Source organism: Eublepharis macularius, chromosome 5, assembly GCF_028583425.1.
Source record: "Eublepharis macularius isolate TG4126 chromosome 5, MPM_Emac_v1.0, whole genome shotgun sequence".
Classification (NCBI taxonomy): Eukaryota; Metazoa; Chordata; class Lepidosauria; order Squamata; family Eublepharidae; genus Eublepharis; species Eublepharis macularius.
Window position 1 is genome coordinate 4521543 of NC_072794.1, and position 13696 is coordinate 4535238.

At 46.9% G+C, this 13696-nt stretch overlaps 1 protein-coding gene across 3 annotated transcripts in view; it reads left to right on the forward strand.

The window, feature by feature from the left end:
• The window catches only part of MAST3 (microtubule associated serine/threonine kinase 3), an 80565-nt gene that overhangs the window by 27445 nt on the left and 39424 nt on the right, over nucleotides 1-13696 (forward strand). For all 3 annotated transcript variants that reach the window (XM_054979808.1, XM_054979810.1, XM_054979809.1), the window contains 5 exons: nucleotides 6671-6756; nucleotides 7060-7132; nucleotides 7705-7725; nucleotides 8300-8378; nucleotides 8967-9127. In XM_054979808.1, the coding sequence (XP_054835783.1) occupies nucleotides 6671-6756; nucleotides 7060-7132; nucleotides 7705-7725; nucleotides 8300-8378; nucleotides 8967-9127 (420 nt within the window). The remainder of the gene's footprint in view (nucleotides 1-6670; nucleotides 6757-7059; nucleotides 7133-7704; nucleotides 7726-8299; nucleotides 8379-8966; nucleotides 9128-13696) is intronic.

The window sequence follows — 13696 nt, forward strand, 5'->3', positions numbered from 1 at the left end:
GAAAGAGCACTTGACAGAATTCTGGTTGAAAATAAAGAGAAGAAAGCTATGCCATCTGTGCCTTTTAATAAGGACAGGGACTATAAATTCTTTCAGTCCTTTCGTTCTTACAGGCCACCAAATAGAGCTCGAGACAACAGGGATTCGAGAACTGGATGGCAGTTCAGTTACCAGTATAGATTCCAAAGGAAACGCTTCCAAAACACTGGGACACGAATACACAAAATAAGAAACCCTCAGCATGACTCCAAGAGTGGGGGACATTTTTCATTCTTTACCAACAAATGAAAAAAGACCACTACAGATAGCGGGATCTTATCTGTGGTGGAAATTGAATACAAGATTCAGTTTACGATGCTTCCCCCACACCGCTTCATTTCATCACCTGTACCCCAGGATACCAACAAAGCAAATCAGATGCAGGAGGCAGTTCAACAGCTGCTGGACATTGGGGTTATAGAGCCTGTCCCCTTCCATCAATTTTTCCAAGGGGCATACCCTATCCTGTTTATAGTCCCCAAGAAATTAAGAGTCTAGAGAGCTGTACTGAACTTAAAAGACCTCAATATCTGGGCGACGCGACAAAAATCCCTGCAGTCCATTTTACAGTCAGTACAGCAGGGAAGCCTTCCTAAGTTCCTTGGCCCTCGAGGAAGCCTACTTGCACATTCCCATACACCCATCATCCAGGAAGTACCTTCGATTTGCCTTTAGGGAACAACACTATCAGTACAAGGCTCTCCCTTTCGGTCTGTCCTTGTCACCAAGGGTGTTTACAAAGGTATCAATTACCTTGGCGGCAGCCTCGAGACAACAAAGGATACACATGTATCAGACAATATCCTAATAAGCAATAAGACAGGCATTACTAGCCTTTCAAAAACAGATTCAAAAGACGTTTGTGCTGGTAAGGACAGACAACATAACAGCAAAGGCACACATAAACGGTCAAGGGGGGACAAGAGCTCTTCCTCTGCATCAGGAAGCAATGCAGATTTTTCATCTAGGCAAAAAAAACACCTACAGGTCTCAACGTATTCAAGGAACCTTAAACATGTGGGCTGACTGGTTGAGCTGGCAAGACGTGGACCAGGCGGAGTGGTCTCTGAACAACCGAGTGTTCCAAGACGTGACCACAGGCATTATGGGACACCAGTGACGGACCTGTTCACATCAGCCAAGAACAGGAAAGTATCAAAGTTCCTGTCCAGGTTTGACGAGGAGGAGGCAGAAGGAATAGATGCCTTATATCAGACCTGGCCGAAGGTCCTACTTTATGCCTTTTCTATCCTCACCAGAGTGTTGACCAAGATAAAGCAGGAAAAGGTGAACATCATTCTGTTAGCCCCATATTGGCCCAAGGAGTCCTTGGTTTTCTGAATTGATACAGATGTCGATCATGGAACCACGGAGGCTCCCAGTCAGACGCGATCTACCATCCCAGGACCCTGTTTATCATCCAGACCCAGCCTGAATAAAATTGATGCCATGTAGACTGAGCGGAATGACCTCAAATTGCAAGGTTTATCTAGAGAAATCACAAACATAATGTTTCAGGCCAGATAACCAGCTCCTAGAAATATATATACTACTACACAGGGGCAGCCTTCTGTACGTGAGTTGCTAGTCAGAATAAAAATCCAAGGAGCCGCCTGTCAAGGCAGGATATAATTACCTTTCTGCATACGGGTCTAAGACCTAATAAATTAAAGAGACAGGTGGCGGCTATTGCCGCTGTGCTTAGCAACAGTGGACTTCTGACAAATACAGCAGGCATTACATAAAAGGAGCGGTGCAGCTAGCACACCCAGTGTAACACAAATTCCCGGCATGGAGTCTGCCAGGGCTTTTTTTTCATCGGGAACGCGGTGGAACGGCGTTCCGGCATCTCTTGAAAATGGTCACATGGGCGGCGGCCCCGCCCCCTGATCTCCAGACAGAGGGGCTAGCGTGGAGGACAATCTAAACTCCCCTCTGTCTGGAGATCAGGGGGCGGGGCCGCCACCCATGTGACCATTTTCACCTAGGGTGATTTAAACTTTTAAAAACTCACCCCTTGTTCCAGCTGACCCAAAGTGACGTCCTGAGTCCCACCACTGAGTCCCACCACCTCTTTTCCCAGGAAAAAAAGCCCTGGAGTCTGCCCAAGGTTTTGCAGGCCCACATGAAAACACCTTTTGAACTCTTACTATCCGTAGACCTAAAACTTTTGTCCTGGAAAGTAGCCTTCCTAGTCGCTATTACCCCAGCAAGGAAAGTGTCAGAGTTAGGGGCCCTGCCCATACCTAAGGAGCTTTGTACCTTTCCTAAGGAATCGGTGGTTCTCAGAACTGATCCTTCTTTCATTCCTAAGATACTCTCTCCATATCACATTAACCAGCAGTTGGCGTTTCCCTCTTTCTGTCCTAAACCCAAACATCCTAAGGAGGTTCTTTGGCATAAGTTGGATGTTAGGAGAGCACTTTGTATTTATATAAAAAGAAGGGCCACATTCAGACATTCTGACTCACATTTTGTTTCCCATGGAACACCAAAGTCGACCAAAGCCTTTTGGAAGTACAAGGCCTCAGAGCGCCCACAGGAATAACACTCAGTCCACCAGGGCGGCGGCTACATCTGCCGCCTTCTCTACCAGGGCTCTTGTGGAGGAGATTTGTAGGGCAAGGACGTGGTTGCCCTTTACCACATTTGTCAAGCACTACAGAATAGACCAATAAAATTCTGTAGAACCTGCATTTAGGAGATGGGTTCTCCAAAGCGTGCTGGATCTGTAATATTAGATTCTTTCCTACCCGATCTAAGCTTGGTTACATAACCAATTTGGATGCCTTCCCCCACTGAAGGAGAACAAAACATTGGACTTACCTGAAGATTTATTCTCTTCAGTGGGGTAAAAGCATCCAATTCCTCCCACCTCTAAGTTCAGGGTTTTAACAAATTGCAGTTGAAAAATTGTCTTAATGTTGAGACTATGAGTCTCTGTACATGAGGCATCTTACACGGGACACTCAAGTATAGGGAGATGCAACGTTAGCCAAGAAGCATAGTTTAAAAAGAGCTGAAGGCTCTGTCAATTTCACCTCTCTACAGGGGGATAGTTTAAAAAGACAGAGCTAGAGGAGATTGCTCCTTAGAGGGTTTGTTAATTTCATCTTCGGGGAGGTGAAATTGACAGAGCCTTCGGGTCCCTCTGCGGAACAATCTCTGCTAGCTCTGTCTTTTAAAACTACGCTTCCCAGCCAATATTGTGTAGCCCTACACTTGAGCGTCCCATGTAAGATGTCTTCTATAGAAAGAGATTGTCTTTTAAAATAATAATAGGTAATAATAAAAAGTTGGAAAGATCATCCTTTCGTTCTGTCTAAAAGCCTCAGGCAGGAGGCCCTAGTTGACTTGGCTCATGGTGCTTGGATCCTTTGGACTCCTTTACAGATGGAAAGACTTGGGGAAAGACGGGGAATACTTTTTTTTCCCCTGGAGACTGCTTTTTTCGCCTCCAATTTTTCTGGTGGAAATTGGGGAGGGCACTGGAATTAAACTCCTATGAAATATTTTCTCTTTTAGAATGAGTGATATGCTTCTTGTGACAAGATTTTTCACACTTAAAATGTGCAGAACGAAAACGTCTGACTTCCTCAATTTTTTCCATTGGGAAATTTGGGGGAATGCTGAAAAAAACTCCTCTGTCCACTTTGGAATGGATAACATGAAAAGCAAGGTTTCACACAAAATGTTTAGTATGGTACTTTTTATGTGACAGAATTTACATTAGATATTAATAGTTCCATGTATACTAGGATCTGGGAGACCCAGATTCGAAGCCCCACTTCAGCATGGAAGCTCGTTGACTGATCTTGGGCGAGTCACAAACTTTCAGCCTAACTTACCTTACAGGGTTGTTGAGAATAAAACAGAGAAGAGGAGAACCATGTGAGCCACTTTGGGCCTCGACTAGGAAGAATGGCGGTGTATGATTTTATTTATTTACTTCATTTATGTTCCACCTTTCTCCCCAATGGGGATCCAAAGCAGCTATGCCCTTCTCCTTTCCTCCCTTTTATTTTATCCTCACAACTACCCTGGAAGGGAGGTTAGGTTGAATGTGTGTGCCTGGCCCAAGGTCACCCATTGAGCCTCCATGACAGACGGGATTCGAACCCAGGTCTCCCAGGTCACAGTTCGACACTAGAACCACTGCACCACTCTGGCTTTTGAATAAGCGAAGTAAATACATGCTGTAGACATATACAACATTTACAAGGTTTTTCTGTTTAATTGTAAATTTATTTTGGCAAATGAGTATGATATAATGTGTTCAAAGTTTATATATTTTACAAAGTTCATCAATATCCAAACATGCTGTTTGTCCCAGCTATTGTAACAACCACAACAACAACATTCAATTTATATACCGCCCTTCAGGATGACTTGACACCCACTCAGAGCAGTTTACAAAGTATGCTATTATTATCCCCACAACAACAATCACCCTGTGAGGTGGGTGGGGCTGAGAGAGGTCTGACAGAGCTGTGACTGGCCCAAGGTCACCCAGCTGGCTTCAAGCGAAGGAGTGGGGAATCAAACCCGGCTCTCCAGATTAGAGTCCCAGCACTCTTAACCACTACACCAAACTGGCTCACTTTTCTGTCCAAATAATACACTTCCATATGTTTATTACAGAATTTGTTTTGTACTTTCAACATTTATTTTTGTTACCTTTCAGATTGCCAAAATAAAGATACATGTCCTGTAGTAGCATAGGGTACAGAAGTTTGCAACTCTTTCTGAAGTGTACTGTTGGGCATATTTGTCATTTTTTGTATAGAAAATGAAGTGGTTTATATCCACCGACTTGTGATTCAGACTGTAGCTGGCATTGACTGTATTGCTCCTTACATTGGGAACGAAGGATAGGTTGGCTATTCTGCTTGTTTACTGGCCGCCTTGTTCCCCAGTAAGCACCCTGCCTGAGTTAGTTGAGATGCTCTCGGATGCGGTGCTGGAGACACCTAGAGTGATTGTTTGGGGGACTTCGATATCCATGCTGAATGCTCCACTTTAGGGCCGGCCCAGGATTTCATAGCTTCCTTGGCAGCCCTCAGCCTCAAGTCCCCACACGTGAAAGAGGCCACACCTTGGACTTAATATGTTGCACTGAGCCTTTGAGGGAAGGTCTTCTTTCGGGATTGGAAATTCAGAATGAACCGTGTTCTGATCATTAGTGAAGGCAAGGTGAATATGCCCTAAAAGGTAAAGGTAGTCCCCTGTGCAAGCACCGAGTCATTACTGACACATGGGGGGATGTCGCATCACGACATTTTCTTGGCAGACTTTTTGTTACGGGGTGGTTTGCCATTGCCTTCCCCAGTCATCTACGCTTTACCCCCAGGAAACTGGGTACTCATTTTACCGACCTCGGAAGGATGGAAGGCTGAGTCAACCTTGAGCCAGCTACCTGAACCCGGCTTCCACTGGGATCGAACTCAGGTCGTGAGCAGAGCTTGGACTGCAGTACTGCAGCTTACCACCCTGCGCCACGGGGCTCACATATGCCCCAACACCCCACAAAAAGGGAGGACCCACTCAAATGGTCCACTCATGGAGGCTCATGGATCCTTTGGGATTCCCAGATACTCTGAAGCATTTTAGAATTCCAGACATGTGCTTTGTTGAGGAAGCATGTGGAAGCTTGGAACGTGAAGCTTCTTGAAGTTATTAACAAGATTGCTCTTTGCTGACCTTTCTCCAGTCACTCCCTTGGCTACCCATCAGTTACCAGGCTCAGTTGAAAGTTTTGACTGTTGCATACAATGCCCTTCGTGGCCATGACCCCTAATCGCTGCAGGACCACTTATTCCCCTATGCTCTACTAGAGCAATGTCGCTTATCTGAACAAGGCCTTCTGCAGTTAACACCCTGTAGCTGGGCAAAATCAACAGCTGTCCATACACATGCATTCTCTATGGTGGCCCCTACCTTAAGGAATGACCTGCCTGAGGAGGTCAGGTAAGTTCCCACTCTTCTGGCTTTCTACAAACTGCAAAACTGAACTATTCAGGAGGGCTTTTTCACTCAGGGTGAAAGAAATGGCTCAGAGAGATGCTTTGGTCGAGGGACAGGGACTGTAGCCTATACTACTGGGTACTGTCTGCTGAAGTAGCTATGCTCTTACTGGGTAGTTTCTGCATCATTAGAGATGTCATTAGTTATGCTTTTTTCAGCAATATTTCGTCTCTGTATTCAGATCTATACTTGTTTTCAGATTTCTGCAGTCCCCATACCCTTACTGTATTTGCTCGTTTGAATGTCCTAGCTTTGATTATATTGACTTGCACTGTGCCTTGAGTCTCATTGAGAAAAGTGGTCTATAAATAAAATTTTTAAATCCTATAAATATGCCAAATAGTACAGTTTTATATATATATAAGTTATAAATGAAGCATTTTATGTTGTTAAATAAGTTTAGGTTTGATAGGTAACTAGATTATTTATTTTGTATTTATTTTTTTCTCAAAATTTCCAATTTTTTCTGCAAAAAGAATGAGGGGCAGAGTTGTCTCCCCTCCCCCTGTGGCTTCAAAATTTCCAGAAAATGTATCTCTCTCCTGGGTACTGAGGGCGCCTTTTGTCCTTTGCCTCATTTTCTCTCTCTCTCTCCCTACTTTTGCAGCTGTCGAAACAACAGGAAGAGCTTGGCAGTGGGAACACCTTCACCCACTCTCTCCCGCCCTCTGTCTCCCCTTTCCGTGGCCACAGGTAAGCTGGCCCTTCAGCAGTGGCCCCTCCCCTGGAGAAAGGGAGTGTTGGTTGCAGCAGGTGGGAGGGAGCAGCCCCTCGCGCTTGGGAGGAAAGAGCAGTGACATCCCCCCCCCCTCCCGAGGCTTTTAAGCTTACCTGACCTTTTGACTAAGCTGGCTGCACTTGAGGCTTTAGGACTGAATTGTAATGTGCTCTTATTCCACTCCTTCATCCCCCATCCCTGCTCTGGATTGAACCTTTTTCTTTGCTGGGCGGGATGTGAAACAGATCTTTTTGCTCGCCTTCTTTGTTTCTGTGCAGCTGGGAGCAGTCCTGTGGAGAGCCCTCGCAACTTCCCCAGTGGGTCCTCAGCCAGTTTCCCATTTTTTCGCAGGTAAGAGGTTCTGAAGGAGGTAGCCTTCGCAAACAGAAATTCCCAAAGTGAGGCTGTCTGTGCCAAGAAAAGTAGTCAAGGCCCCTGCCGGGGTTAGTGAGCTCTGAGACTCACTGTAGCGGCCGTGTAATGTGAGTAGATAGATTGCCTTAGGTCCTCTTGGAGGAAACGGGGGTAGGGGTCCTACCCAGAACCAGCAGTTCAGCCTGTTTCCAAGGGGAAGGCCCAGCTCTGGATTGCACAGAGTAACATTCAAGGTGAAAATGCCTCTGGGCTTGTACAGTGTGTTCTTCACCACAGGCAGCTCCTACATCATCATCTTTTCCTGATCGCTCTCTCCTCAGTTGCTCTTTTCCTTGCAGTGAAATGCCAAAGCGTTTGAGAAACACAACAAGGAAAACATAATTTTGCAAGAGTTAAGCAAAGAGGTGTGCAATTCGAGTTCTGAGGAAGGTCCAAAAGCGTGGCAGGGGGGAGGGGGGCTACATCCTTGCTGTTCTTAATTCTCACTTCTTTCTTCTCTTTCTCTCTGCTTTCTCTTTTCCTGATTGACCGACGCATTTCTGGCTTAGCCATGTTCCACGGACTGACAGGTAACTCCACCAGGAGGTGAGGGTTGTAGGGATTTAAAATCTCTGGGTCTTGCAGCCTCAGTCTCAGAGACTTGAGTGCACAAAAAGCAGAACCGTTAGTGGAACTGTTAGTGGAAAGAGTATGAACTTTTGTGGGTCTGGCTGTGTGTCTTAGGTGAGCAGAAAGCATTGGGAACCAGAGAAAAACTAGACTGGAAATCAACTAGGGAGAAAAAATTCTGTCTCAGATTTCTCCTAATGTGAATTTGCCTGCAAAAATGAAATGAAAGTAAAAAGTTGTTTTCCTGATTAGGAAATATGGGGATATTGTTGGACACTGAGGGACTATAAAGGGACAGAACAGCAGCCAGCAGTGGCCTTCCAAGATCTTGGGCAAGGAAAGGGCCTTTCCCAGCTTGCTGGTGGTGGAGCCTGGGGCTTCTTGCATGCCGAGCTGGTGTTGTGTCACGGCAGTCGACTGGACGTTCTCTGGCAAACCACATTGTGGAAGCTCTGGTGGCTGCTGGTGCTGCACGGGTGTTTGCATTGGTCAGAGCAATCGTGGAGAAGCTGACCTCTGAATGGGTCTTTTCAGGGCTGATGGCAGAAGGTGGTCGCTGGCTTCGCTACCCTCCTCTGGCTACGGGACCAATACCCCCAGCTCCACTGTCTCGGTAACTACAGCGCGAGGTGTAGCCGGGACAGCAATCTGTTTACATCCTTTTTCTGTTCAGGACTAGTCATTTTCTGTGTTAAAACAATCAACATCCTGTTCCAGTGTGCGTTCCAAATTTGGTGCTAAGGGAAACCAGTCCCTGCCACCTCAAAGGCCCTTGCAATATTGGAATGCCCGGGTGGAAGCGGAAGCTCAAGCCATGGGGTGGGGGCCCATTCAGAGGTGCTGGCCTCAGACCTGGGAGTGTCTGTGCCACAGAGTTTGATGGAGAGGAGGGGGTGACTGGCCTCAGTTTTGTCCAGTTACAGAGTGGTGTGGTTAGGAAGCCCCTGCCTGGCTTGCTGAAGAAAAGCCATACGGGATCAGAGGGTCAGGGACAGAATCCTATCCATGCTCCAGATAGGTCTGCGGACCTTACAGCCATTGAGTTAGACAAATCAATACTGCATTTGTAGCTTCCAACCCCGTCTTTCCAGACTGCTGCTTGTGCTGAGGGGCCATTTCCTCAGCAAAATTTCAGACTTTCCAGCTGTGGGGGGCTGGTCTTCCTTCTCACAGCTGCCCCCTCCCATCTCTCCCTTTCCAGTCCTCCTCCTCCTCCTCCCAGGAGCGGCTCCATCAGCTGCCCTACCAGCCCACCCCAGATGAGCTGCACTTCCTCTCCAAGCACTTCCGGAGCACGGAAAGCGTCATAGGTGAAGATGGACGCCACTCGCCATGTCTGCGTCCTCGATCTCGGAGCCTGAGGTATCGATTGTGGGCAGAGTTTTGGTGGTTGAAGTGGGGGAGCCGTGGCATGTAGGGGAACTGCGTAGCAATAATAACTAACTTTAGATAGTTGTACAGTGTTTATTAGTTCATTCATATTAATTCATTCAGGTGATTGATTCAATGGATCAATTAAAAATATTTTGAATGGCAAAAAATCTACCCCAGTTATTTATCAAGAAGTTATTGTTAATGCAGTTTTTTAAAAAATGGCAGATTGCATGCAGCATCTTAGAAGAGGCATTCCTTTTTGAGAGAGAAATGGGGATTCCTCATTTAAGGAGAGACGGGCATTCTGGCGCTTGGGTACTCCTCCTCCCATGATCCTCGGGGGTAGGGAATTAGGTCCTTTCCCGCCTCTTCAGTTCCTTCCCTGCCTCCTTGTGAGTGCAGAACTCTCACCGTCTCTTGGCCTCCCCCCCCCCCAGAGATACTTAGGCCATTTTTTTCTTTCCCTATGTGCCTTCAACGTGTGTTTTTTTCCCTTTTTTCTGTCTCTATATTGGGGGGAAGAAAGCCTCTTGGTCTTCCTCTGTTCCCCTTCACCTCTGTTGTGTAGTGACCTGCTGCCAGAACTTCTGCAGCTAAGTCATCTACATTTACATTTCAGTTGACTGAAATGGAGACAGCCAGGCCACCTGTATGCTGAAGGACCTGCCAAAACAAAAGGGGAGGAGCAAATTTTCTGCTAAAAGCAGCACTGTAGAGCAACAGGCTGAAACCAAAAGCACTCCGGCTGGCTGCAAGAGCAGTTTTGGCAGGAAAACTGCAGAATACGATGAGTCCACTGGCCCTTTAGGGACCAACAAGATTTTCAGAGCGTAGGCTTTCGAGAGTCAGAACTCCCTTTTTCTGACACCAGGAAAACTGTAGCTCTGTGCTGCAGCCATTGCCAGCAACCTGTGTCAGCCTCCGCTTCACCTGCAGCTCTCATGCAAACCAATCAGGAGGTTGCGAGTGAACAGCTGTTTTCCCGGGCCCTTTATGGGAGGGGGGGGGATGCATTCCCTGCTCCACCAGGTTTTCAGGAGTGGCTGACCAACTTCTTTAATGATGAGCTGATCCGAAGAGTGCAATCCCAGGGCAGAAAGAGGCACATCTCTTCAGGTGCCCCCCCGCCCCCCCGCCAAGTTCTTCCTATGAGACAGGCTACCTGGGGACCCAGGAATCTCTTGCAGGTCGCTTCAAGTTACCAGGAAAACCCCCGTGGCCCACTGAAGCGACACCTTCCCCATCTCCCTGGGATTAATCTCCAGAGTCTTCCTGGCTGACAGAGGGAGTCTATAACTTTGATTCTGAGCATTTGGAATTTGTTTCAGAGAGAGAGGAAGGGGAACTTCCGTATGAAGACCCCACCCCCCTCAGCAAGCCCCTCAGTCTCACAGGCTGTTCTCTCACGATGAGTGGCCACCCGTACTCTACAGGGCTTTAAGAAGTCTGCCACTTCCACTCCCTAAGTGGACCCAGAGCCAGATGAGGATGAGGATGATGAAGATGGGGCCACAGAAGCATTCAGTACATTCCAAACCCTTCTCTGTTCCTCATTTTTTTCATCAAAGGGGTCTAGGAGGAATGGGCTAAAACCTCTGCCCAGTGGTTCCACATTGGGCATGGCAAGAAACTATACGTCTTCCCTCCTCAGTCAAGGATCGTATCAATCGCCAGGAAGGCACATGATCCCAGACACTTCAGCAGGAAGCAGCCTCAATCATGAAATGGTCGGAGAGGCACCTAGCATCTCTCCAAGCGGAGTTCATCAAGGGTGCCTTCAATAAACAGGCAATAAACATGCTCCTGGAGCAAGGAGCATGGTCTCCGTCCCAAATTCTTTTTGAGCAAATGACTCATCTGTTTGGTTTTTCCTCCGTAGACTTCTTTACCTCTTCTTTACCAATGCAAAGATGAAGCGCTTCCTCTCCCACTGCTGCTGTCTGCAAGTGGAGAAGACAGATGCGCTCCTATCCAAGTGGCCACCTGGACTGCTTTATTCTCTTCCTCCAGTCCCACTGATCTCCAGAGCACTGCAGAAACTCAAGTGAGGGAGGGCAGACTGGATCCATGATGACTGAGGAGACCCTGGTTTTCAGACCTGATTGCGCTGTCCGTCCAACCTCCCCGGACCCTCCCAACTCTGCCAGACGCTCTGTCACAGGGGCCAGTACGTTACCCTGACCCAGCCTGGCTGTTCCTGACCACTTGGAGATTGAACAGCTAGGCCTTAAATCTGGTGTTCTCTGAACAGGTTGTGAAGACTATGACATGAAACAGGCTACTGTCATTGGAAAGGATATATAGCTATGCCTGGAAGGCATTCATCAGATGGTACTGAAGGAAGCGCAAGACTCCAGTGGAGGCAGATGTCCCTGCCTTTCTTTCCTTCATACAAGGAGCAGTGACTCCAGCACTTCGAGAACCACCTGAAGTCTCCAGGAGGGGAAAGGATGAACCAGGGGTAGGTTGGAAAGTGCCGCTCCGCTGAGGAAACACTTGACAGCTGGGTGGCAGAACAGAGGTCAGGACCACCCACCTGTCAAGTGTTTCCTCAGAGGAGCGGCGCTTTCCAATCTACCCCTGGTTCATCCTTTCCCCTCCTGGAGACTTCAGGTGGTTCTCCAAGCACTTACAGAACCTTCGTTCTGTAACCATTATGAGAGCCATCTCTTAGGTTCTTCATGCTTAAGGTGCTATTCCTCGTAGCCATCACCTCTGCCAGACGTGTGTCAGAGTGGGGAGCTCAGTCTATAGTTAAAGGCATCTTCCAAAGGGATGTTGTGGTTCTCCGAGAGGACCCTTCGTTTATCCCAAAGGTCAATTTGGCGTTCCACACGTCTCAGGAGCTGTCCCAATCCATCACATTCCAAGGAGAAGAACTGGCATACCTTGGATATGCGAAGGGCCTTATGTATCTACATTCAATGTACAGCTTCAGTCAGTAGATCAGATGCTCTGTTTGTGGCATACCATCCAGGAGCTCGGGTAGGAAGATGTCCAAAGCATCTCTCAGCAGGTGGCTCAGAGTGTGCATCATCTTAGCTTATGTTCCTCAAGGGCTTAAACCTCAGGATGAAATTACAGCCCGCTCAACCAGGAACACAGCCACCACGGCTGCTTTTCACTCCAGTGCATCACTTCTGGATATTTGTAGAGCTGCTGCTTGGGCAGCTACATCTGCTTTTGCATGCCATTACAAAATGGCATACAAAACCAGTGGCTGATGTGACCTTTGGGTGATGAGTCCTTCAATAGGTGATGTAAGAGGAACAGAGACAGAGGGCTGTCCATCCATCTTGGGACAAGCTTTGTAACATCCCAAGCATCAATAACAATAACAACAACATTTGATTTATATACTGTCCTTCAGGACGACTTAACACCCACTCAGAGCAATTTACAAAGTATGTTATTATTATCCCCACAACAAACACCCTGTGAGGTGGGTGCGGCTGAGAGAGCTCCTAGAAACTGTGACTGACCCAGGTCACCCAGCTGGCTTCAAGCGGCGGAGTGGGGAATCAAACCCAGTTCTCCAGATTAGAGTCCCAGCACTCTTAACCACTACACAAAACTGGCTCTCCTCTCCTCAAATGAGAAAAGAACTTTGGACTTAGTGAAGGTTCCTTCTGTTTGAGGTAGAGGAAGACATCCTGGACCCGCCCTTATCTGTGGAATGATGAGCCCTCTTGTTTCATATGTTTCAACCATTTTGTTTTTTCTGCTGTTACAGTTTATAGTTAAATGCTCTTTTCTACCGAAAAGAGGTTGGCCCTTTTGGGGCCTTGTCCTTTACTTGTGTAATACAGATTAAGTTCTGTATGATGACATTTAAGTGGAAAGTTCTGGAGGGGTCCTCCCTCTCCTCAAAGGCAGGAAAGGAATGGCCTAATTCCTGTCTTCAGAGATCATGGGAGAAGGAGTACCAAACATCAAGATCACCTCCTCTACCTCAAATAGAAAGAACTTTCATGGTAAGTCTAAAGTTCTTGTCTCTTTTAAGATAGCTGTGAGAGAAGGAAGGAATGCCTCTAGAGTGGTGGAAAGCCTCTTCTCAGGTAACTCTTGAGAAAGCAGGGAATACCTCTCCTAAGATGATGTTCGCTGCAACAAATACGTGTCTTCATAAATTTAGATACTTAACTCGTTCAACTATGGGTTCCTGACGTTTGAGAGGATAAGAAGGCAAATTAAAATCCTTCTTCCCACCCACTCCCCACAACCACAGCTGTACCCCTTGCCTACTACAACAAGACCTGGTCAGTGGGCCTCATCCTGTTTGTCTTGGCAGCAGACACGGAGCAAGTGTGCTGCGTTGGGGCATGCAGGGAACTTACATCTATTCCATTCTAATGTGCAAAATTTATTTCCCAAAATCTGGATAGCATCAGAGCTTCTAATGAGGTCTGATAAGAGCTCTTTTTAAGACCCTGGTTCTTATACAGATTATTTGTAAGTGGGCTCTTCTTGTTTAACTCTTTTCCATCAAGGTACACAGAAACTTCTTTAAGAGTTTAAATCTTTACTCTTTATTAAAATAAACCCTAATTCTTTTAA